This window comes from Mugil cephalus, chromosome 10, assembly GCF_022458985.1.
Source record: "Mugil cephalus isolate CIBA_MC_2020 chromosome 10, CIBA_Mcephalus_1.1, whole genome shotgun sequence".
Classification (NCBI taxonomy): Eukaryota; Metazoa; Chordata; class Actinopteri; order Mugiliformes; family Mugilidae; genus Mugil; species Mugil cephalus.
Genome location: NC_061779.1, coordinates 18836244 through 18862806, shown reverse-complemented (window position 1 = coordinate 18862806; position 26563 = coordinate 18836244). Strand labels below are relative to the sequence as shown.

The 26563-nt window shown below is 44.9% G+C and overlaps 1 protein-coding gene across 2 annotated transcripts; it reads left to right on the top strand.

Moving 5' to 3' along the window:
* Positions 1–2160: 2160 nt before the first annotated feature.
* Positions 2161–26518, top strand: prickle1a (prickle homolog 1a). 2 transcript variants are annotated; one of them, XM_047596162.1, is made up of 8 exons: positions 2161–2476; positions 19331–19534; positions 21308–21421; positions 22650–22787; positions 23381–23584; positions 23758–23944; positions 24049–24918; positions 25045–26518. In XM_047596162.1, the coding sequence occupies exons 2-8, from the start codon at positions 19346–19348 to the stop codon at positions 25902–25904; spliced, it is 2562 nt and encodes an 853-aa protein (XP_047452118.1). In that variant the 5' UTR covers positions 2161–2476; positions 19331–19345; the 3' UTR covers positions 25905–26518. The 2 variants fall into 2 exon arrangements, with proteins under 2 accessions (XP_047452118.1, XP_047452119.1); XM_047596163.1 differs by lacking the exon at positions 2161–2476 and adding an exon at positions 14069–14348.
* Positions 26519–26563: the final 45 nt, after the last annotated feature.

Genomic DNA, 26563 nt, shown 5'->3' with positions numbered 1-26563 from the left:
AATGAAAGCCCAGCTGTTCAGCAACTAACTAAGATCAATCAATTTTAGGCACAGCAGTCATTCAGTATCACACAGGATGAGATGTTACAATCCCTTGTGCCAAGATCTGAGGTGAAACACATTTAGAAAAACCAACCAGCAGGCTAACAGTCAACTACCAACTAGCAACCAACAGGAAGACACCAGCTAACTAGCCTAGCCAACGGCAGTAGGCAGCATGCAGCATGCAGCATGTGGCGCATAATTGAGGTCTTCAAGTGGGCACCTCCCTTCACCGATGTTTCATTAAGTTAGGCTCACAACGCCTCAGGAAGACTTAACATTGAGTTCCAGCGTCCTGGAGTCACCCCCCTCCATGCTGGAGCCAGAAAACCAGGGGCGAGGCCAGTCTCATGCCACATCTGTTGAGATATGCTGAAAAGTATGCTGAGCATCTTTATGGTCCAAAGTCATGTAAGTGATGCTCTTCTGAGTTTTTTTTTTTTTTTTTTTACAACACTGCCATAAATATCTCATTAGATAAGCTGAAGATAAGCTCTGAGGAGAGACAAGACAACGGATGAGGTTTCAGGTTTAGCCAGTCCCGCTTTCAGGTCTAATAAGGCTATGCAGTGTATATATAATCTGCTGGAAAATAAAGCGTTCATGTGGATGTTATTTAGGCATGGCAAGACAAGGCCACCCACTAACAACATTCTGCTGCCAGACACCACAGGACACCCTCAGAAGGTCCATGTCCACTCTCTGATGAGTCAGTTTTGGAGGAACAAGGGAGACCTACACGATATTAGGAAGGTGGTCATAATGTTATGTCTGATCAGTGTCCACATTTTATCACCTCAGGATCCTTTGCTTTATTTTTATATTCAAACTTTTTTGAGTGCAGTCTGGAAATATGAAGAAAGAGACGGGACAGAAATAGGACAAATGTCTCTAAATACATCTAAGAATATAAAAAATAGTTCTGAAACAAGACACATCAGAAATAGAGACTAAAGAAAGGTACTTTAAGGGTCGTTTAGTGTAGTTATTTGTGTCTGACTGGCCTTTGTGACGTGACGTGATACCTCAGCTCAAATTCTATGAATTATCTTTAAACCTGCAGCTCTGATAAGACGACAGTGATACAAAGTAGCAGCGTTTATGCATCTGGTCTGTATAAGACCTGACACAGTGTTGTGTTCTGTCGCTTGGCGTCAGGCCTGTGTGTAGAAGGACTGACCCCTCTGAGTTCGCTGAAGCTGTTCTTACTTAAGATGCGCTCACACAGTCGAGAGCCATGTTGCGGTCACTGGGTCGTAAACCCAGGTCAGCCCAAGGTACGGCGTCTGTTCCAGGGTGAGGGGCGGCCAGAAAAGTCAAAGAGCGTCCAAATAAACTGATACGTTTGGTCACATTCGTGCTTCATATTTCGGAGATCTGAAGTCCCATTTTAAAGGCAGGACAGAATGTCACAAACGTTCTAAGATCCTGATTTCAGATACAACGAATGGTCCAGATTTGGGTGAGTTGTTTGGGGGGCGCGGTGTCAGTCCTGATGTCATGGAGAAGCCTTATCTGGGTCACAGCAGGTCAGAGCTCTCCTTTAAGGTTCCCCAGTCGAAAAACATGCCGCAGCTGTATTTAAGACGAGGGCACATGGTTAAATTTGTAAAGCGATGTGCAGAATTCCTAATAAGACTTGATGATATTAAGAGTTAAAAACTCTCTGCAAGGCTTTGATCATTCCGGAGGATTTTGTCTGACTCATAAGCCAACAGCCTAACTCGTTGTAGTCTGAGCTTTTATGCACCACAGAACTTTACGTATATAATGAAAATGTTGGGATATTGTGGATCATAGGAGGCTCCACGTTTTTGTTGTGAGTAGATGAATTGATGCTTATTGACTGGTGGAGAAACTTAAAACTTTAAAGGTCTCAGAATTTCAAGTGGTTCAAAAGTTGGCAAAAGTTAACATGTTGGTAATGGCTTCCTACAACTAAAGTATTCCAAGGTGACTGGGTAGTTTTCAGTCACTTCTATTAACCGCATCACCCCCACTGCAGCAGCGAGAGTTAAACTCTCAGGTTCATTTGTCCACTGCTGCGGGGACTAGTCCGTCTCTTCGGGATTGGTGGGGGCTACGCGTTTAAGCCAATGGGCAGGAAGCAGCGCTAATGTCATTTCACTGTGACCGCTGAGAGGAGCCCCATAGCGCACCGTGCGCCGATGAAATGACTGAGATGTTGTGACAGCGGGTGAAGTCAGACCAGGTTCTCTCGGCTCTCTCTTTCCAATGCTGCCAGGATCCGGGGTCTAAGCTCATCGCTTTGCGCAGCTCTTGCTTCAGCTCTGCGGCGCAGCGGTGCACCCTCTCTGGACTTTGCATCTAATGCCAATGAGACGCAGCGTGAGTGGCTTTTCTCGCGTCGGGAATATTGGTTCTGGTATTGGTTCTGGATACTCGGTTTGCTGTGACTGAACACTTTCGGAAGGTGAGTGTTATTTATCTTTATTTTCATTTCTTTTTCTTTCGTTTTTTTTTTTTTTTTTTTTTTACTCGGCTGTCTGATGTTTTAAAACGGTCACGATTTCTCAGTTGTGTTTGTGGGATGGTTACGGTCATCACAAATTCACAAGTTTTACGCGGAACTGTTTGAAAAGATGCGGTGTCAAAAAAAAAAAAAAAAAAAAAAAAAGTGCGGAGATTTATTCCGGTGTTGTGACTTCAAAACATGATCAGCGCTTCCAGCGATGTAGCTTCTGTGTAGGTGAAACATTCACATAGAGGTCTGAAGAGACCATATGCTGACCGTGGCAGCCCAAAAAGTCAGAGTGTCTGTTTTCATATTCACTGTGCGCTTTTACGCAGCAACATCTCCAAAAAGACGCGTTTCACATTCATTGCGCGTCCGGGCAAAGTAAACGCACACGCCGTATTTCTGACGCTGAAAAAACTGGCCAAAGAAGTCGGACGTGTGGAAGTGTAAGGTCCCTGGGGCCTCCAGATGTATGGACTCAGCTGTCGCCTGTCACTTTGGTGACAACTGGTCGACGCTCCGTTACGCTGCCTGTCCACCACTACAGGCCTCGTATAGTGAGAGTGCTGTTGAGTGAGGGAGACCGTTGCCACATACTGTATAAGAGGTGACTGCCACTTTCCTTAGTTCGGATGAGTCGTAATGGATAAGGTGAGAAACAAAACATTCTTAAAAGTAACTTGATCTAAGTAAGTGTATGTAGCTGGGAATCTATTTCTCATCAGAATAATTTTATGAGTCAGTGAGGATCACATTGATTGCTCTGAAATTCCCAGGTTGGCTTCAAAACTGAGACGTAGGTTCACGTTTTAAACACAGCTTCAGCTCCCTGAATAAAAACAGAAAAGCACTAGAAAATGCTAGAGTGAAGTCATCACTCCATATGGACCTCTCACAGAGCAAAACATGCCATAAAGAGTTTCCTTTGGAGAACAACGACACGCCCTCAAGTTTCAAACGTTTCCACCCTCAGCTGTGTTTGAAAGTGCCAAACATACAAGGCACAGGAGAGCAGTTACTGTTATATTTAACCAGGGCCGTCTGAAATAATATTTTGCTCTCATTGGACCACAGTAAATATCACCATAAGCCATTAAATCCCGTGCATGCCTTCTTTGGAGCTGAATGACAGAGCTGCGCTTAGCTCAGTGCAAGCGCAAGAGAGCAGAGTCAAACTGGCCTGAAATCTGTCACTGTGACCACAGCTGACGAAAACAGAGCCCCGTCCATCCCAGGAGAGTCCAGCCAGAAAGAAGCCTGTCAGGTAGAAGTGAAAGGGCAGACGCAGGATATGGAATAATATTTGGACATATTTTGTTTTAGAAGTAATTTAAGGTGTTGCAGTGCAATTCAAGTGGAAATATGTTTAAATAATTCTTATTACTATACACTAAAGCCCACTGACAGTATAAAGGAGGAAGATGAACTGCAGGTTCTGCACAGTATCAACTCTGCCACTTCAAAGTAAAAAAAAAAAGAAAAAATGGTGAAGATATATTTGTTTCAGAAGCTATTTTCAAAACACCCGCTCAAGTCGTTTTAAAAAGAGCAGTTTCTTTTTCTTTTCTCTTCCTTTTTTTCTTCCTTGGGAAAAGTTAAGTTAAGATGATACAAAGATGTAGTTTGAGTGTGTCTGTGTGAGTGCTGTGGATGTAAATACAGGGAGGGCAGAACACAGAACCAAGGAGGTGGTGTCACCTAGTGGCCAGACTGCTTGTTGACAGCTTCATTGCTTTGGAATCGCAGGAGCTCCACAAATTAATGAAATACTTTGTATAGACATTCATTTTTACTTAGAGGTTTTTACAAGAAATCGGTCAGTTATTGTCAGTGCGGTCTGGTGTTAAATAAGGCCATCTAGCCATACACCCAAGTTCAAATAAGACATCAAATGCAGTTTCCTTATTCTCAAATTAATGATTTACATGTATTTAAATGTACGTTAAGATCTGTGTTCATACTTGACAGCTTGAGGTATTAACGTTTTGATGATTCAGCGTGGGGGGGGCCTACGTGAGCTGAGCGCATACTCAGGTGCTCGTTCACGTCTCATTTCCAAAGCGAGACAATCCTGAATACTTTGAAAGTGTGTTGTTCAGGATCTTTTTTTGTGTGTGCGTGTGTGAACACAAGAAGGAAACAAAATAGCTGGCCTTATCATTGTTTGTTTGGACACAGCCATGGGAAAAGTTCTGTTTCCCCTCAGCCGACGTGATGTTTGCGTGCACTGGTTTAATAAAGGTGGATTATGTTGACGGCTTCTTTTAGTGCCAATTGCACTGTTAAAAAACTGAAAGAAAGGTCTGTGTTACATAGCTGTGCCTAATGATGCAGCTCTCACCAAAGACGCACGCTTCATAACAGTGCGCAGCAAGAGCGATGGAGGTGGAAACAAATCACACAAATGAAAACGGTTGCAGACATAAACAGTGGGCCATGCCTCAGTGTGTGTGTGTGTGTGTGTGTGTGTGTGTGTGTGTTTGTCTGAGATGGACAGAGACAAAGTGTTCACCTATGAGTGTGTGTGTGTGAGTGTTGGTAGGTGTCAGAGAGTGTATAAGCGCGTGTGGCAGACACCCAGCTGAGTGTGAATGAGCAGAATGTAAGTCCCAGTGCCCGTGTGTATACGTTTCCCACTGTTGATTTAAAAGCCCAGCACTGGCGAAATGTACACAGAGGCCTGTTTGTGCAGAGCCAGAATGAATCACCCTTGCGTCCGTGTAAATCGCCTGCAAGCCAAACACTCTGGCAGCCTTTTATCCACAGACGTGGTCCAGCTCACCGCAGCAGGGCTAAAAGCGGAGCGGGACAGGGCCGTGTGTTGTGAGGAGCTGTCAGAGGAGGCCAGTCTCTCGTGGCTCTGGATGGGGAGATGTGGCGCGGAGTCGAGTTGCCACAGACAAACTCCAGAGAGCAGAGTCCATTGACTGTAAACTATTTGTGGTAGGCTGGCAGGAGATCGGGTGAAATATGACTTGTTTAAACGCCGGTGGTCCCTGGATCTGTGGTCACCGGGCCTGGCCGAACCAAAGGTGGCTCGGATGGTCAAATTTATGGCACTGTAGCAGTGTGGCTGCACAGAGTCGAGGGAGAGTCGAGTCAGCCATTGTGGATGCTGCAGCCTGTGGCAGAGTTTTATAGCTTTGTGCTTGCATCGCAGTAAAGTTCCCTCCACTTTCAAACGGCGTCATGTATGAGAGTCAGTGGGATCTGCCTGAAGCGGTGGCACACATTGGATCCACATGCTAAGCATTATTCTTAAGTGATTAAAGGTAGTTAGTGATTTAGCGCTTCCAGGCACAACTCTGTTTATTAGGAGCTGAAGGATGATGTTAGAGGAAAACGGCTTTGGCTCGCATACTGGAGTTTAATGCCCCGGCAGATCTCTGGTAACCACACGGTATAATTGTGGGACAAACCATCAGACCACCGCGATGATGAAAGTCATACTCGACACACATGCTTCATTATCACCGCCATGTATAGGCATGATGCTCAGCTCTGGGATGTATAGTGCGTAATAACCATGGTGCTGCAAAGCTGGTTATTATCAGCACTCCTGCCTTTGATAAAAGGGGAATAACAGATGTAAAGATACCGAATGTCAGCAAGTTTACTGATGGAGAGTTTGGAAAGTTCATCTGACCCACCCTGACACGGAGCGGGAGGCCTGCAGGAGGGCTTGTTTTCTCTCTGTCCCCCACTTCTGTGGGGATCCATCCAAGCAATCGCAGCATCATGGGCCTAGAAGCAAAAGAAAACATATTACCCTGAGATAGTCATTAAAAAGCCCAGCTCATTTCCCCCACACACAACAGGGGATTCAGTTAAGGCTTTCCGGACCCCTGGCTGGAAATATGCAAAACACACTCCTCCTCCCCCCGCACCCCTTCCTGTGGCTCTTGTTCCTCCTGTTGGCATTGTCACAGGGGTGGAGTCAGCGAGCGCGGATGATATGGAAAAGGTCAGCGGGGTTTATAAACGGACCCCGTAGGGCGATTTTTTTCTTTTTCTTTTTCTTTTTTTTTTTTTTTTTGGACTGACAACAAAGGCATTTCCTGAGATTTCTCAGAAAGGTTACAGTTACACATTGCAGGGACAGTGGCTGGGTGTCTGCCAGAATATCCTTCATTTACCATGTCATTAGTCAGTATCTGGAAACAAATGCATGCGCTCCGTTTGGCCGCACTGCTGAATTTGATTACAATTAGTCATTCAAAGTGTTTCCTAAAATAAATCATGAGATGATTACCAGGAACACAAGGCAATAAATCTTTATCTCCCTCCGGCTAGCGTGGGTAGGGGATGGTTTAAGGTAGTGTTCTTCTCTTCTGTGTGTGTGTGTGTGTGTGTGTGTGTGTGTGTGTGTGTGTGTGTGTGTGTGTTTTATGTGAGCTTATTCTAAGATAATTCCTTAACATGATCTGCCATAAAAAAATAGTGGGTGATCTAGTTTCTTTCGGATGCTCCCTGGCACTTGCTTTTCAGTTCAGCCTAATATAAAATTGTAAGTGGCACGGCGATAATATATCCAAGGAGGAAATACAATAAGACACAGTTCAGTGCATATGTGTAGGACAGAGGACACTGACACAGTTTTTGTTATTTTAGATGTTTACCAGGACTTAGTGAAGTCTCTCCCTGAAAAAAAGAGAAGTGTGCATAAAATGTGTCGCAATTCCTACTCCTTGCTTCCAGTTTGGATGCAAATTCTCTCATATATATATATTAATTACAGCAGAGTCACTTTGGCCTCAGATCAACTTCTCGTGTTATTTAAAGTGAATAAATAAAGTCACACAGTTAGCATCAAATATTTACGCTGTGAGACGCGAGGCGCTATTAATATTGGTGTGACAAATGATTGTTTACAGCTTGATGAATCACATCTATGCAACTTCCAGTGTATTTTAGTTTGGGTTGTATTTTAGCTCTCGGGTTAAATAATAAACACAGATCCACAATTCAAAAACTCAGTCAAACTGATTTATGTGTAAACAAACAGAGGTAAATTGTTTAGCTCGCTACACAAATAATCCCATAATGAAAAAAATTGTCAAATTTTTCCATACTTGACAGCTTTTTCAAATTTGCACATCACTGGATTTAACCTGTGTTTGCTCTGCGCTACCCTGTAATCGCCTATAATCTGTCCGCACAGAGACAGAGGGAATGTATGTAACAGTGAGAGTAAGTGTCGCTGGATTACACACAGATGGGCTAACGCTGACCAAGGCCAGCTGAGGACGTGTCTTGCTGAGCGGCGGTCTGAGGCCCACAGCGAGCAGACGCAGACAACAGTTCGTTTGGCCACAGAAACCTGACGGCGTCTCCTAGTGAGAGGCTGGTTCAAAGAGCTGGGCTTTTGTTTGCTGTGCTCGCACACTGTCTTCCTGTTAGGGGCTGAGCTCCCAAAGAAAACAAGAGGGAAGGATTATTATTATTATAATTATTATTATTATTATTATTATTATTATTATTATTATTATTATTTCTGAAAATCAAACGCAGCGTACGCCCCACCCTTTCATGCGCTCCGTGGATGAAAATGGTTTGGTGCCATTAGTGACCTCAGTATTAGCGGCTCCAAAAATAACACGCCGATGCTGACAGAAACAGACATATTACATGCCAGGCTTCTAAGAATAGGCTCGACCCCGGAGGCCTGCTATCTGTAATTTGGAGGGTGATAAGACAGCCAGTTGTGTCCCTTTTTTCCATCCCTCACATGCATTGTTCCAACACACACACAGAGACACACGCCTCCCAGGCACTAATGTCTTCTCTGTATAGCTGATAAACTGACAGAGGTGGACCTCCCTATATGCACAGCGTAACGTGCAGCTTGTCTCAAAGTTGACACGAGGTAAACAGTAGGGTTTAAAATGATATACACAGGTATGCATGTGCAGAATTTTACTTTCATTAAGCCGGTTCAGGTCATCAACTGAAGTTTTCAGAGAGAAAATAATCCTTACCCTCATGGTAGCTAACGGTAGACCACTTGATTGCAGAGCCTGTATTGAAAATGGATTTCTGAATCCACATCTGGGACAGTGTGCTCGCAAAAAAGAGAAGCATGTCAAAAGATAACCGACCTATAGGAATGCAGAGTACACTCAGCTATAAGCACAGAGACACTAAAGGTAAAAACGCCAACCTATACTGACATTTTCTCACCTACATTTTCTTATAGGCCAGGGGTCTTCAATGTTTTTCAGGCCAAGGACCCAAACTGATGGAGAAATTAAGTAGGGACCCCCTACCTACTGTATGTGTCCTATATTAAACTCGGCCTAGTGCTGTTTATAAATATACATTATTATTATCATTTTGCATTCACTATTGAGCTATTCAAATAATACACCAGTTCAAATGTTTAAAATAAGACACATCCACATCTAAGTTTTACCTCTCAATACATAAAATCTCCAAACATACACAACCGCTCTGTCCTCCTCAGACATGCAAACCCATTTGACGTATCTAACAGACGAGTCAATACGTCTCTCCTCAGACTCCTCAGAGCGTCCAGCTGGACATTTTTTCTGTATAATCTAATGTGAGTCACATGAGGAGGTGAAAGGGTCAACAACATCAGAGCCACAGGGAGCCTTACAGGACAGATCACTGGGCCTCTCGTCTGCTCTTTCTGCTGTTTTACTACCACCTTAATGACTTAAATTGTGTCCAATTAAGCAGAGCTGGAAAGAAGCATCCCCGCTCGCAGTTGTCAGAGTTCCCTCTGTGCTGTGGCACTGGAGCATGTGTTTAATTAGAACGCTCTAAAAAGACTGTAACGGAGCGTTTCTTCAGGAATGTTAATCATTAGTGGGATCCTGACTGAGCAGCCCTTAACTGTTTCAGAGTATTGTCGGATTCCACGGTTTGCCTTTTGAAGCCATGCGGCTCAGGAAAACGCTTCCACGTGTGGGAATTGTCAACCTTTTTCTTTTCTAAACTGCATCGTCTGCTCCTGCAACGGGCGGCCAGGAGCCCTCACGCCCAAGCATCGCCTGTTACGGCGGTCTCATTCATGTGTCCGTTTGAGCCCGGGGGCTGGAAACACACAGGAAATAGCTGTGTTGCCATATGAAGGATATACTGTTGAACTTCGAGGAAAGTGGAGAAGAAAATCCCAGATGTGTGAGGAGGTGTGAAGTTTAACTTGTGTGAATTACGCTCTCTGCAAGTATGAGGTCATAAACTAAAAATTCAGCCGAGTCTCAGGAGGTTACAAGCGTCGAACCTGGTCTTTGACGGGGTGCTGTTTCAACAGGAGTGAACAGACCTTCTCACATGACTCGGAAGGCCCGACAGCGATCAAGGAAAATATTAAAACTTTAAACCGATGATAAAACCGAGACTCGTTGGTTGAACACGGTGATTCAAGGTGTTAATGGGGCTGCTTTGTAATTTTATATCTGCACTCATCCCGGTTTGCCCACGGAGACCACACATGGCAGGCTTCGCCCTTTGCTGATCCACTGCTATTGTTAGCACAAGTGTGTAGTGTAAGAGCAGCCCCATTCATCCCCGGCCTGCTCTGTGTGCAGACAGCCGCAGGCTTTTGTTGAGTTATAGCATCCTCAAATAAAGGGGCTTCCTCTCTTTAACAGCCCCAGGGGCTCTGTCGCTCCACTTCCCATTGTTCCCAATGAGGTCCGGCTTTTACAACTAGGTGAGAGGGTGTCAAATCGAGGGTGAAATATGACCCGTACCGATCATACGTCTCCGCAATGTTTGGCCATGCAGTTAGACAGTAGCGTACACACAATAAAGTGGAGAAACAACCTGTTTCCTGACACCGGGCTTTAGTTTAGGGATGAGACACGTCATGTGCTGGAGATTCACGTTGTGTCACATCATACATGACACAATAGAATAGGGTTACTGCGAGCACAAATACTTAGGCGGACGAGTAGTGCTGCCGATGCGTAAAACTGCAACTAGACAAACTTACATCATCTACTTAACAAGTATAATGCCGTTGCTTTTTAAACAATTGAAGTTTGACGATAGACTTAGCATTTAAGCACTGTGACCTTCTGTGTTCCCGTTTGGTGAGTAATCAATTTAAATTTTCATCCATAGTGTAAAAGTTCACATGCAACCCACAACTCATTACCAATTCCGATAAATCCTGAAGCCCTGCTTCTCATTTAGATTTCTCCTTTTCACCACTCTCGAGAAACACATGATCGTTAAGGTCAAGTGTCAAGTGAGTAGATGTTTTGCTTTAATTTCTACAAATGTCTCTTGTCAGAAACTAAGCTTAGCTCTAAGCTGCGCCCTCAGCTGCCTCCAATGTGCCAGAGTGAAACAGTAAAAAAAAGGGGGTTATGTGAGGGTTATAGGGCTAACAAGCCCACGGTCTGACCTGAGTTTGTCAGCGCCAATCTAGCTAAGTCAATATCAATGCGCTGGCTGCTCCACCAGTTGACCTTTTCCTCCCTCTTTCAAGGCGTAAAAAGGATTGTTGTTACAGTAGGGTGATAGGCTTTTATTGGCCTTTATAACTGAAGCTTTTGTTGGGCCTGTGTCCTGCTAATACCCGTTGGCAAGTCATTTAAACCTTGAGAATGCCTACGTTTTATAAGGTAGCTCACACACCAGTGAGAGCTGTTCTCAACAATAGTCACCAATGACTGTAAGTTAGAGACTGACCTTCCCTTTGCCCCCTTAGGTACCGCAATTTATGACATGTCTTGAGACCAAACCTTGACTCCTTTAAACAGATTACCTTGTATTACACGCTTACTGTGAGATGCTGCAGAGTTCAGCTTTGACTCTAGATGCCTGGTTTTATGGGTCCCCTTCTCTGAGGACGTGTTCGGACCGGAGAAGAATGCAGCTTTAGCGTTGGGCGTTGGTTCTGATGACGATCATCCCTGTCCTGTCATTGTCAGGGCATGCTGGTCACGGACTACCTCGCCGCTAGCAGAGGGCGTATTTTTATTTTCCTCTTCTTCTTCTTTTACAGCGGTGAGAAGGTGCAGACCAGGTGTGAGATGCTGTTCAGGTCGTTGTGGCTATGACAGGGGAATGGGCCGTAAAGCCCCCGGGGCCATAGATTTATGGGTCATCTGGTGCTCTCCAGGGTCAAGGGTCAGGGATGCGTGACTTGTCCAACTTTATATTATTCAACTATCTGAGGCGAACCTTGAACTGCACTGCTAACTACTTCTAACTTTAGAGTGGTGGTGTTATTCTAATGCAGGTTCCTGTGAGTGACTTAATATAACTCCCAGATGCCGCTAAATAGACACCTTAGTTCACTGTCAAAGTCCACACATTTAAACTTCCTCATGAGAATCGATGAGAGTCATCAAATATACAGAAACTGTCTTAAAAGAGAACCATCCTTCATTTCTTCATGTTAAGGAATTAAGAAACTATTATTTTCTCATTTTGACAACTTTGTTTCTTTGCAAATTTTCTCCAGATTAGTTGACCACCTTTGAATTTCAGGAATCCCGCCTTTGTGGTAGGACATTGTGTTGCCTCTCCCCTCAAAGACTTGCTAATGGAGCAGGGTGCTGAGCCTTTTGGACCTGCACAAAGGTCTGAAGTTTGCTGTGAAAGGGTGCCTCTCCTCCCTGGCCTTGGCTGCTACAATGGCTTTGTCCACGCACCCAAACACAGCCGTACTTGCGCCGATTTTCACCATTTTCCTCTCTGATTTTTCCAGTTTCAGATAAAAGGACGGTCGACACGTGTGTGCTACAATTTTAGCATTTGAACGAACGTCACCTCTCGACACCCACGCTGTGATACTTCAGCAGACGATGGTGTGAAAGTGAGATACATGTGGGAGTGCAGAGCAGGGAAAAAGAAGTGCCACTCAGCCAAATGCTGTCAGTCATGCCCTAGAAATGAGCTTTTAGTCGCCAGTGATCTCATTAAACGAGAGTGTGGGATTAACCGCAAACGTTTGGACAGAATTGTCATTTTAAATGCACAATTCTGTCTGTTCTATAATATAAAACTATCTCACATGCCGTATGACACTACTGACTTTATTAAACCCTGTTAAATTAATCGACTACTAAAAAACCCAGTTCACGGACTTAGCTCCTGACGTCACAGCCACAGAATTAAAACAGCTGCTAAAATGTTCATAAAGAAAGCAATTCTAGCTGTTTAATAGATTCCTCGCTACCCAGTAAAATGTCCAACTGCTTTGTTTTACAGTCTTAAAGTATGTTAACACTTTGCAACAAAAAACAAGCTGAAAAGGAAGAACCTCTAGTCCACAGTTATGTCCACTGTAAACCTGTCCTGTCAGGGTGAAAGTAACACTCTGACATTGCAACCAAACGAGCGCAGAAGGATGCAAAAGGCGCAACTGGCCAGAATTTGACCCGAACTGGCCACTTTTGTTTTCTGAGGCAACAGGAAGGGAATCGCGGTCTGACATTCCTACAGAGGTGAAGGAGAGGCAGAGGTCGTGGAGTTTCACTGGATTGTGCGGAATTGAAGTTCCTGTCGTTCTGATGTGTAAAATAGGAAAAAAGAAAGGTTCAATGTAATTGAGGTCTGCCGTAATGTTTGCATTTTAAGTGAGTTTCCTTTCGTTAGCTGCTAAATATTATGACTATGTATCTCCTCGATGTGAAGATATAACTTGCTGGTTTGTGGCAGGTCCAAACATAGAACCAGTCATTTTTTCTTTAAAAATGCCAAAATTATTAGTTTTTGAGAAAGCAATCAATCTGTTGATAAATTAATAACCTAATCATTTCTGTTCCTAGCTCCATATTATTCAGCTTCTTCAGCATTTTGTTTAAAACAGTCACTCTTCATGTATAATCTTAGAACTGTTACATGTATGTGTTTTTGAAGGATTTGACAAAGTTGTGCTGAACAATACTGCATATTTTTAACCCCGACTCAGACAAAGTTAAGCCGATAATACCAGCTCTGTCACATGTTAAGAGTCCTGTTCTCATGTAAACGTGCTGACATCATGTTCAGTCGGTGGGAAAAGTTATTTGCGTGGCCGATCCGAGCTGTCAGGGAGCTTAGGAGGCAATTTTCCGAGCGGGGACACATAAAGCATCTTTTGTTCACTTGATCTGTCGACTCTCTAATCATAAAACTTCAGTGAGCGAACGCCTTTCTGCAACTTACTGGCGATTACGCGGGGAAAGGAAAGGAAGACAAACCACCAGATGAACCGAAGCCTGGCTGCGACATTCACCGCCCTCCCCACATCTTTGAGCCGTTGATAGGGAAGGAGAGAGAAGAATGTCATGTGAAAGCTGTTGTGGATGTGGGGCGGTTAGTGTGGTAAAACGAGCTCTGCCATCACTGATGTGCTTGTTAAAAGCGCAGTTCCTGCGAGCCTTACCGGTGGTTCTCATTTGGGAGCATGTGTTTGAAGTACGAGGGGAGGGTCAGCGAAGGAGAGACGCCTTGCTCTGCTCAACACCGCCGTGACTGGCTGCTCCGAGGTTAAGGGGCCGGGCTGGGGTTAAGAGGGTTGGGGAGAAGGAGGAGAAGCGGTGTGTGTGTGTGTGTGTGTGAAAGACAAGGGCGGGCTGACCATCTGGTTGGGCTCCTTCATGTACACACTCACACACCTCCCTCAAACACTCTCTCCCATGTACGCAGACAGCTCACTGACTTTTTACAGTTGTAGCTCTGATATGGGCTGCTCCCGTGCTGACAGCTCTGGTAGAGACGCCCGCCTGCCCTGGATTTAGAACTCAGAGGATCTCACATAGATATGGAGCACAGAGGCTGGAGAAGCATCTAGGACTGGATATAGCCGTGATAAGATCCCTTTTCCCGCTCGCTTCCAGGAGAGTTGTCCTACGCTGAGGTAAGGCTAAAGGTGGAAGCTTAGAGGAATCTTCTTTTGTTGTTGTGAGATTGAAAGAAAAAAAATGAATAAATGCAATAGCACCGAAGCTCCTGGAAGTCTGAGGCAGATTTGTAAAATCTGAAGATGAAACCTCTTAATGCGAGCATGGGTTAATCATTAGTCTGGCATGAACTACAAAAACAGCACAAGTGGTGGAGCTCTGAGCAATGTCTCATTTTCTGCGTTTCCATCTTTTCCAGAGGAGTTTATTTGAGTCTGTGCTGCACTGTGAGCTGAAAGCACTGGGGTGTAAATGTGTTCGATGTCTGCTACATGACAGCAGTACGTGTTGAGCCTTGGTTCAGTCTGGTCAGCACATGCAGGTGGTCTCACTAGTGTGGACCTCTGTGGGGATGTCACTCCCATCCATTTGGTCTTGGAAAAACACTCCCCCCGGCCACGAAAAGCAGGCCTCCATGAGCTGACCAAACTTCAGCCCTCAACGCTGAATAAATCTACCTCCTATCTAATTCTTTTGTCAGCAGCATTCCCAGCTTGCCGTCTGCAAGCTGACTTCGTTTAAAATCCATGAAATGCTAAGAAAGAACAACTTTTTTTATCAGTTCTTGGTTTTATGATGCTTAGTTGGTTTTATCACAGAAGTTTAACATTTACAGTGATTTACTTCTACACATGTTAGTCTTACGGTTCACATGAGGACTTAATTGCCTAACAAATCTGATCTGGCATGCAGTCAGATGATATTTTCTTTACAACATGTTAAGTGCCAAAAGTTGACAGGAGAGCAGCGGAGTGAGCGGTAAACTGCTGCATATTTTTCGATGTTGTCTGACATAAAAAATAAACCGATCTGTCTGAGTTCAAGCTCAAGTAAGCAGGGACTTTGAACAGAAATTCTTGTTTTTCTCTCCAACTAGAGCCTATCCTGCGTCGCTGAGCCAGCAGAAGCCAAGTTAAACATGTTGGTCGGTCCAAACTGACAGAGAGCGCTGTGTTGGGTTGTGTGCATGTCCATCATCCACTTCCTAGAGGAATATAGACAGTAATTCAGACCAGAAGCTGCTTATTTTCTCTGTGCGCTCATTCAGGGGTTGCTAATGCAAGGTTCCAGTGTCTGGACTTTGGGGGACTTTGGTTTAAGTGTATCTGAATGTTATTTAAAAATGTCACTGTCAACTGTATTTATTGGTCTGTTGAAGCATGAGGTCCCTCGAGCCACTTGTATCCCACAAAGTGATAATACCTTTCACTGTAGTTATGCGTGATGTCGAGTTGGACTGTACCTTCTTAAAGCTGAGTACAAATAAGTGGTTATTTCGTTCTTCAGATGAATGATTCCCCCCACTCATTCATTGTGCTCCCGTTATATCGAGCTTGTTTGAATATGAGCCTCATTGTGCGCTTTTTTTCTATAGCACACAAGCCTCTTCATTCATTTGAAATAACTTGTGGGATGTTTTCAAGAATTTGCACTGAATGAAAACCTTTCAGAGCGTGGATGTGTTTGAGCCTCTCTCTTTCACCTGGCTTGACTTAGATTTCCTCCCCATTGTGGAACAAGACATTAACATTTTCATACATCTCGGCCACCCCATTTCAGTCCGATGGCACCCCCACCGCCCTCCAGCCCTCCATGGGCAGATCAGTCAGATATGCAGGCCTGCAGCTCCCAAAGCCATGTTAACAAGCACCTTTACAAAAGACTGAGGGGCTGTTAAACATTCAGGACTGCAGGGGTCTGGCTAATGTGGGAGGAGGGCAAGGCAAGGGGACTGGGGTGAGAAAGGGGGGTGTTTAAAAACTTATTTTACAAACTATAGTCCCCTTGTTAGGAGAGACACTTTAAAATCCAAGTGATAAGTCAGTAAGTTGGCAAGTCGGTATAAGGATGGGTAAGTTAGTTGGCTCAGGGCTTCTGTCATTCAGAATGTTAAGGAAGCGTCGCTGGCAAAGTCAGAGGAAATGAACTGCATGACATCTAAAGGAAAAATTAGCATGCGAGCAGATGTGGTTGTATGAGAAAGGGGCTTTGCCTAACACTGAGCCATGCACATCCTGTGTTCCTTTTGAATGCCTGGCTAAAGTTCAAGCCTTACATTCCTGTGAGTCAGGTTTGGCCGTGTGAGACATCCTCGCAGATACTTGGCCAACATGTGAAAGCAAACATCTTTCTAACAAATGTGGCGCATGACTGATTTCTGTGCCTGATAAAATGCGAGGCAGTGAAGCCCGAGTCTCTTGGCTCCTGACTCAACCTGCCTATAGTTAGCCATCTCCCACGTGAAACCCAAGCCGCTCTCAAACAAGGCCACATTTTTGCAGGTTATTTTGGTCTCATTTGCAAGTCAATAGATGCGAGTAGAACAAGAGAGTGTCTCATTTCTCGCCCCGCTCCCTCGTCTGCAGACAGGTTATCTGGGTTTGAGGGCTTTAACTGTCACGTATGAGGAGATAACACACCACATCTTCAGGACAAAAAAGACTTAAGGAGAGATAAACAGATTCTTGATGGGACAAGCCTTCAGTGGATCTTTTCACAAAGGAACCATTGTTGAGGACATCAGAGGCATTTTAATGGGACGTGTCATAAGCCAATTCGGCTGACCTGACACTCTGTGGTACAAGGCAGTTACAAGTCACCACAACTATCCATCACACTTAGCTCCGGTAGCCTGTGATTGGGCGAGCCTGAGTGGGCATGCCAGTCATCGGTAGTGGCGACGCCACACTGGCTGACTTGTCCTTGAGGAAGATGAGTCGATATGAATAGCCAGTAGCTGCCTGTGCTGGCCTGTCTAGTGGAGCAGTTAATCATCCACAGGAGGGTCGGGCATGCCACTATCTCCAAGTCGTCACTAAAAGACATGCAGCGTACATGAGCGTACAGCTGACTCTGACAGGGTGTTGATAACGTGCGGTGTGTGGACCATCTTAGCCCATAGCGGCTTGTGTCTGCATGCCTGCATCCATGTGTGCATTCCCTCATCAAGTATAGGAGCAGCACACTCCCAGAAGCACATATATCATTCTTGGAGAGAGAGCGCAGATTTTCTGGCCCCTTTACTGTCATGTCTGTGTTCAAAGGCCGTACTCGAGTGTGTCTGGTTTTCTCAGCTGTCTCTCTTTGGCCCTCTGTGCCCTTGCCGGCCATAGGGGGTGGAGGCTCGGGGGGAGGTGGTGCAAGGGCCCAGGCTGCTGGATGCTGGCCGGTCTCCCATTTGATCTCAGCTAGAGCCTTTGGCCCGTGAGAAATGGCCACAACTGGACACACATTCATCATCTCCCCATGTTTACTTGGTCCCCCCCAAAAACAGCTTACAGCAGCGCAAGAAACTAAGTAACGGGCTTTTAGGAGAGGCTTTAGGAATTGATGGTCAAAGTAATACCAGAAAAGTAAGGTAGCTGGGGAAGCAGAGATGAATAGAAGCGAGGACTGATGGTGGTGAATGACAAATAATCACAGTTAATGGAAGTTTCGGATTTGGAACAGAAAGTTGGCTCTCCGCTTTGCCAAAGTGTATCGTTTGAGTTCCAAACTTTAGTTAAGGCAAGACACATTTGAAATAAATAGCACACTTTGTCTGTTAAAATGAAACGTCTCATTCATTACAAATAACCTGCATTCTTGCTGATTTCAATAAACCATGAGATACTTCTCGCCTCAGCAGTGTTAGCAAACTTAGACGTCAACATGCTATTGCACAGGTGTTAGTTAATCACTGTGCTGATTTGAGAAGTCTTCTGTCCTTGTTCTATTAAACTGCGTTTTAAAACGCACATTTACTTCATTAACACCAGTTGACGCCAGTGTGTGGCTGAAGTGTGGTACAAACTGTGGGAGGGTTATCGCTTAAAAATTACGCTTCTGTAATAGAGACTGTGTGTCTGTAGCAGTGCAGTGATGCCTGCGTGTGAGGATGTGTAGTGATGCATCAGTGACTGTGGTCACCACACACATACGTAGGTCACAATGGCTACAGTCTTTGATCTCACTGCCTCTAGTTGTACTCAGTCAGTCTCAGTCAACCCCATCCATCCATGCCACCCTCCATCCATCCCTCCCTGTCCAAATACTTCACCTGTCCGGCATTGCTTGGCCCATCTAAAAAAGATGAAAGACTGATCAGACACTCGCTGCAGCAGGTTGGAAAACAAACAGTCCAAAGAAAAAGGAGAGATGAAGGGAGAGAGCAGGCTTGTGGACATTCCCCATATGGTGGCTCTGTCTTAAGGCCAGACCTGTGTTTATACAGACCTCTCAGGCTCAACTGATCAAGCCAGCGTCAGATCCCATGTGGTGGCCCCTCTCAGGACATGGGATGACGTAGCACCTCAGCAGGGTAAAGTGATGACTCATGCCGACTTAAACCTAAACTCCACAAATAACATGAAACGTGGAGATTTAACAGCCAGCCTCTGATGCTGCTCCTTCTTTTGCGTCGAGGGCAAACTAAATAACCTCATACGAAAGAAGTATGAGTTCCTTAAAATATATTTCCCATGGGTAGGCCTGCATACAAGCGACTTTGAAATAACTGTGTGTATCTATGAATAGTTAACTGCTTGTTTATTGTCACTATAATGAGATCAGACGTCACCTTGTGAAGCTTGGGGAATTTCCTAATGGTCTCTACGTCCTCAAGAGCCACATGAGGAGGGCACATGTTTAGCTGCGACCACAATAGCAGTGAAAGGGTATAGTTCCCTTTATGAGTGTCTTTATGTAGTAGACTCATCACCAGAAGTGAACCAAGAAAAGCTTGCTCGGGTGCCACAACGGGCCTTTGGGAGGGGGGGCTGCGGGCAGCATGAAAGAGTCAGCGATGGTGTGATTCAACTGGTGGTTAACATTTAGTGGAATGGCGCTGGCATGAGACAGCCAGATTACATGGAGCGAGGATAGCGTTATGCAGAGACTGATGCAATTTCTTTTTCTTTCCTTCCCCCTATCCTTCCATCCCATTGCTTTGTCTGCCTAGTAAAAAGAGAGTGTGATGAGCCTGGCGAGTGCACCAGGGCCAGTGGCCGGATTCCAGGGTGGGGCACGCCAGCGAGACTTTATGATGGAGCAGAAAGTCAGCAAGCTAACCTCCGGCTTCCAACGCAGCTCCACCTCCGATGATGACTCGGGCTGTGCCTTGGAGGAATATGCCTGGGTACCACCTGGGCTTAGACCCGAACAGGTAAGCAGAATGTTGTTTATAGCCTACTATTCTAGGTGCTGCATGAAATTTATGATTAGCACTTAGGCCGATTTGGATACGGCCTTCTTGTACTACACGGAAGAGTCTCTTTAACTTTGGTAGCTATTTTTTGGTTCAAAAATCACTTCTTCCCCACATCACCACAGTGAATAATGGTGTATCCTCCTGACAGAGAATAAAAACAGCCCTGACCTGATTTTAACTCCCTCATAGCCCATTTGCTTGGCCCAGATAAACGCTATTCAGCACATAACTGAATAACACGCTAGAAAATGGCACCTCTGGGACAGACAACATATTTCATAAAACTACCTTGGTCTTCTTGTTTGAGGCGGACTTGTCAGGCTCTACCAGGCGGCCACTTATAGGCAGGATGTGTGTACTTTTATTTACAAACTGCGGTGTGGCAAGGTCTGCTTGCGATTATCAGAGATCTGTTAGGAGGGGGACTCGGTGGGCCCGAGCCTGTTTCTGCCAGCAGGATCAGGAATCAAGGGGACGTCTTTTAACAAGCCATCTCCTCCACAAACACGGGCAGGGCTGTTAGTTGTGTCCGCGGGGCAGCCAGTGTGATGTGGCACTTTTCCCAAATCTGCTGCATTTTTTTTTCTTTTTTTTGCTCTCTCTTGTCTCACCGCGTTTCATTCCTGCTCCCAATCACCCTTCATCCCGCTTCCCCTGTTAAACACACATGGAAGCAATGAGCGGGTGATGGGCAAGGAAAGACGGGGTTGCGGCGACGAAGAACCCCAAAAGCCTAAACATGCTTGGCCTGTTGTTTTCTCAAAATGCACAGGTCAACTGTAATGCCTTTACTGCAGCCGTTTTCCTAAATGGGCCGTGTATTATGGGTCATCATTACAGTGTAGAAACTAATAGGTCCTGGGTGATAGCTGACTGCTGATCAGCCCCTAAGGAGCTGGATAAGGGGTACTAGCAGCATGAAGATGTGCATAATTTATGGTGGGAGGGGGGGGGGGGCTTTGGCTTGATTGTCAGGGTAAATTGCTGTTACCCCCTCTCTAAACGGCCAAAGCTGCAGGAAGTCTCCCAACACACAAGACAAGCACATCCCACCTCTTTATCTGGCCGAGTGTAATAGCCCCTCCCTCATAAAGTTTAGTTTTCAATGGTCAGCCCCAAGGGTCAGGGTGCCACTGTGACAGCTTGCTTTGTCCTGTCCCTATAGAGACAAGCATATGACTGGAAGATACAGCCATTAAATTAATTTGACCTGTTGACCTGTTTTGGCTGGTTGAGTACAGATTTATGAAGAAAGTGATTCCTGCAGCGTCGCCATCAAAGAGCAGCGCTGCTTTGTGCCGCCGTCCTTTTGAAGTAAAACAGTTTTGGGGTTTAAGAAAAACTCAAGCGAACTCCCTGATTCCACAAAGTCAGTCTTCCATATATTTTGCACAGAACAGTCCCAGAATGTGTCCCATCGCAAATTAATGTGTTGGTTCCTTGGAAAAGAATTTGTGTTTTTCTGTCCAAGACTATAACATTAATACACTGCTGCCATGTGATGAATGAAAATTTGGGTTGAAAAGAAATCGTTTGGGGAACCAAAAATTGTGAAGTCCATAAATTACTGAAAATGTACTGCGTAAGTTGGAATGGGTTTCACACAATTGAGTTTCGTCTCGCATGCATAACCATTCAGTTGTGGGATGTATTTAGATGTTTTTAAATATATTTCTTGAGGAATGCCACCTAGACCTACCTAATATCTCCATGCTATTATTTCCCCAGGTGCAGTTGTATTTTTCCTGTCTGCCTGAGGATAAGATCCCTTACGTCAACAGTCCAGGAGAGAAGTTCAGAATCAAGCAGCTCCTCTATCAACTGCCACCACATGATAATGAGGTGAGAATATTTAGCACGCATGTGAATAAATGTGGTATCATCGAATTCCTCTTAGAAAGCCCTGTCCTTAGCACCACAGCTGAAGGAATGTTCTACTCTCTATTTTAGTTGAGTAACTCTATCGGTTGCTGCCCACTAATCCCACAGAGCTTAGGCCTTGCCGTGTCCATGCCATCGTGCTAATGTGAGCCCTTGGCATTCACGTGGACATCACACCGGGGGATTTTTGTTCCACAATCTTGTAGAGATGTAGCGTGGGCACACAGTGGCTTTTGACTTGATGATTTTATGATGTTTGCTGGGAGCCCCCACCAGCAGGATTCCTGTCATAGCAGTGGTTTTTTACGAGGGCAGCTCAGCGGGAGAGAGGGACGCTGGTTGAAAGAGGCTTTATGTGATGCCACCACCGCAGTGGCACCACAGTCCGACTTGGCCGTCTCTCTTCTTTTGTTGCCCATCCTCTTGATTTCACTCTAAACACTGGCCTTGTTTGTGTAAACGTCTGCTTTCCCTCTTGTTAAGGCTTTGCGAAACATCAAAAAGGCCTGTTGTAAAAATGAGGTTCTCAATCACGGGTGGAGATATATAGGGGGGGAGTGTAGGAAGGGCAAGCCGGGGTCAAGAGTTGCTTTTGTTCAGGATGCTCTGGTATGCATGATGCCCTCTCTCATACTTACCTAAGTTTACAACCTTTATTAGTGCCTGACAGCCCTGCATTGGGATAGTAGAAAAAGGACACTTGAACAAAATTCATATCCCATCCATTCATTTACCAGAAATAATGGTTGTAATGTGCTTAGAAATATGGAATTATGCAATTTCTCTGTGTAAAAACCTGTAATTGACCCTGGCATAGCCATACCCAATTCTTATTAGAATATAAGTATGGTAAGAAGCCATTTGGGGCGCATTTTAACCGAACAAAAGTTACCCCATCCAATTTCGATAGTCAGTCAACCAATCACACTCCACATAATCAGAGTGCTGTGGAGCAACTATGTCACTGTCAATCTTTTTTTTTTTTTTTTTTTTTTTTTACGAATCTAGCGTGTCCAAACGATTTAATAGACCCAGCAGATCTTTGCAGGACATCAGTTCCCAACATAGCAATGCCTGACCAGCTTTCCACTTCAAAAATTCAGTGGGCGGGAGAAGTCACATTAGCTTCTAGTCTACCTGTAATCCATAAGTTATTCTGAGCTTCTGAACTCATCACCTCCTTTTTCAGGTTCTTTACTGCCAGTCCCTCAGTGAGGAGGAGAAGAAGGAGCTACATATGTTCAGCGTGCAGAGGAAGAAGGAAGCACTGGGAAGGGGCACATTAAAACTCCTTCCCCGCAATCTTTTGAACAGCATTTGTGAACATGTAAGTTCCCTGTACAAACATACTGAACTAAGGATGGAATGAAGTTGCTTTAAAATCAGTAATCTTTTACAATATAAAGAATTTTTCAACAACAGTATTGAATAACGATGTGCTGTCGTGTATTTGGCTAATCTGCATCCAGTTTTAAGCAAAAGCTGAAATTGAGATCTGGGTGTAGACGTGCAATTTAAAAGAGCACTAAATACGACAGTACAATTGGTAGCCACAAACTAAACTGTCTTTGTCTGCTGGAGTGATTCAGTACAGTGTGTTTCACTTAGTATTTACAATGGTCGTTGAGCAGCCAGAGGGTGCGCATAAACTTTGTCAAAACATGGTCCCACTGATGTAGCTCCCCACAAGACACCCATAATTCTTTAAGATTGTTTTGTACTTTTTGAAGAGCCCGTCTAATGCGATGTAATAGTTGGAAAGACGACAAGCAGGAAAGAAAAACAACTTATGGTTAGGTGACTGACACATGCACATGAAATACATATTTACTCCCTCGACAACAGAGCGAAGGGACTTGGAAGCCATGTGATGTTGTAGTTTCTATGGTCAGTCATGTCTGCATATTCTGTATATTGCAGTGTGGTGAAAACATGAACAGTGGGGAAATGGCAGTGTTTGCCTCAAGGGCGAGCCAGGGACTGTGCTGGCACCCGGCATGCTTTGCTTGCTCAACATGCAGTGAACTGCTGGTGGATTTGATCTACTTCTACCATGATGGAAAGATCCACTGTGGACGGCACCACGCTGAGCTACTCAAACCACGCTGCTCTGCTTGCGATGAGGTAAAACCACAAGACTGAAATACTTAGAGAAAACATTGTAGCAAAGGAAAAATAGTCTTAGTTTATTGCCTTTCAAAATTCCTCTAGAATAGCAATAACATTTGTCTCCACTGGCTTGAAAGGAAGATGAAGACTGCAGTTTGGTCTCATACAGTATACAACTTTGTCCACAGATCATCTTTGCTGATGAGTGCACAGAGGCAGAGGGGCGCCACTGGCACATGAAGCACTTCTCCTGTTTTGAATGTGAGACAATTCTGGGAGGTCAGCGTTACATCATGAAGGATGGCAGACCATACTGTTGTGGCTGCTTTGAGTCTCTCTATGCAGAGTACTGTGAGGCCTGTGGAGAGCACATTGGTAAGATGACGAGTTCCTAGAGTTAGAATAGCCGCCATGATTGCCTAGTCATTCAAATAGATAAAAGAAATATTTACAACTTATCAACATTTCTCTTCTTCCAGGTGTTGATCATGCTCAGATGACCTATGATGGACTTCACTGGCATGCCACTGAGACCTGCTTCAGTTGTGCCCAGTGTAAGAGCTCTCTACTAGGTTGCCCCTTCTTGCCGCACAAGGGTCGTATTTACTGCTCCAAGGCCTGCAGTCTCGGGGAAGATGTGCATGCCTCCGACTCCTCCGACTCTGCCTTCCAGTCAGCCCGCTCACGTGAATCACGGCGCAGTGTGCGCATGGGAAAGAGTAGCCGCTCTGCTGACCAATGCCGACAGTCGCTCCTCTTCTCTCCTTCTGTCAACTATAAGTTTCCTGGCTTAAGTGGAAATGCTGATGACACCCTGACCAACAAGCTTACCCACATGAACCTTTCAGATGAGCATTTCTGGAGAGGGCGTGGAGAAGAGACTGAGGCACCTGAGGACCAGGAGGAGGAGTGGGCTGAGCATGAGGACTACATGACTCAGTTGCTATTAAAGTTTGGGGAGCATGGGGTGTTCCAGCAAGCCAATGACTCTAGACCCACAGATTTCTGGGCTGCCGAAAAGGATACCAAGTCAAAGCAGGAGTCCTCAAAAACCGGGAATTGTGGTGGAGGAGAAAGAGGGAGTCTGGCAAGTAAGAAATATCAGGCTGACATGTACTGGGCGCAGTCACAAGATGGGTTAGGGGACTCTGCCTATGGTAGCCATCCAGGCCCGGCGAGCAGCAGAAAACTCCAGGAGTTAGAGCTGGATCATGGGGCTGGAGGTGGTTTCCAGGGCGAGGAGCCACAATGGTACACAGACTCTTTGGAGTGCATCACAGATGAATTCAAAAAGCCAGATCAGAATGTCCGAGACTCCATGGACTCACTCGCTCTCTCCAATATTACTGGTCAGTAGATGGAACGGGATACGTCATATCTAAGCAATAAACATTTTTGTCTTGACAGTGGTTGGTTTTTGATATGGAGTAAAGTTTATGTGCAAGCAATTAATGATTTTTTTCTCTTTTCTACAGGGGCCTCAGTAGATGGTGATAGTAAAGATCGATCATTGGTATATTCCTTGCAAGGCTTCCATGAACTAGAAACAGAAGACTGTGAGAAAACCAGTAACATGGGAACCCTCAACTCTTCTATGTTACACAGAAGTGCTAATTCCCTCAAGAGTCTTGCATCTGAGCAGGAAGAGGTGGAGGAAAATGTTCCAGAAGAAGAAGAAGCGCCCCTTGAAGAGAGACCAAAACCACACGTTCCTGCCCTAAGGAGAGCACGTTCACAGTCTAGGCCCCAGCAAGTTAAATTCTCTGATGACGTGGTAGACAATGGCCATTACAGTGATCTCCCAGTGCGCCAACCCCCTATGAGTGAAAGGACTCGCCGGAGAGTGTACCACTTTGAGGAACAGGGTCAGGAACTTAACTCAGGTCGCCATCATCACCACCACAGAAGGCGTCGCAGTCGCAAGTCTCGCTCTGACAATGCTCTTAATCTTCTGCCCAAGGAGAGAGCCCAAATGTGCTACAAGGTGGACCATAGAGGAAACGGTCTCGGCCCCAAGGGGCACCAAGCCTTCAATGGTCGCCCTAATCCTGCTGCCATGTCAGACTATGGGCTACAGGGCCCAGCGATGGGAAGGTTTTTGGGGCTGTATGGTGATGACGATGACTGGTGTTCCACATGCTCTTCCTCCTCCTCCGATTCTGAGGAGGAGGGCTTTTTCTTGGGTCAGCCTATTCCTCAACCCAGGCCCCATAGACACTATTACACAGATGACTTACTCAGCCCTGTAGCAGGCATGTCTTCTCCTCCTTATGGCCAGTGGACTAAGTCCAAAAAGAAAAAAGGCCACAAGGGCAAAAACTGTATAATTTCATAGACTTTTAGTACTGTCCTGTACTTTGGGTAATATTCTGCCACTCACCCCTGCCTCTTATGTTCACTGTTAAATACAATAACAGTCTGCTTTCTACTAAATGCTTCACAGCACTCGATTTACTAAGTTGATTGGAGAAACAAGTCAATATTCTAATTATCCATAGGAGTACGCTTCTGTAGCATTACAAACTGATGGTAAAGTATTTCGGAGCATATTTATAACGCACATTCTAAAACTGTGTTTATTTAACAGTCCAGACGTTACTGTATATATTGTAGAATTAAAAAAACAAAATGGCTATTTTTGTACCCTTGTCATGCTTTGTACCAAAATGGCATTAACAGTAAAATATTGGGAGCTGGTACAGACCCATTTTATGAGGGTGTCAGAAACTTAATGACAAGTCGACTGTTACCCAAGCTCTTCAGTTGTTTTCTTCCAGGCTTGTGCAGCGCAAACATAAAAGCACTGTGTGTATTAAATTGCTTGGTTGAGCAATGTATTTATGGGTCATTTATGTGTATTTTAAGGAAATCCATGTAATCTGTATAAATGTACAAACTGGAATATAAGGCTAAGATAGTTATTTGTAATAAAAAAAATATCTATGTACTGAATGTCAAGATTTGTGTTGATTTTTATCCCATGAACAAAATATT

Bases quoted from the DNA above. Each gene is read 5' to 3' on its own strand.
- prickle1a (XM_047596162.1), top strand. From the start codon at position 19,346: ATGAGCCTGGCGAGTGCACCAGGGCCAGTGGCCGGATTCCAGGGTGGG. The intron at 19,535-21,307 runs GTAAGCAGAATG...TTATTTCCCCAG, and splicing joins CTGGGCTTAGACCCGAACAG to GTGCAGTTGTATTTTTCCTG. The intron at 21,422-22,649 runs GTGAGAATATTT...CTCCTTTTTCAG, and splicing joins TGCCACCACATGATAATGAG to GTTCTTTACTGCCAGTCCCT.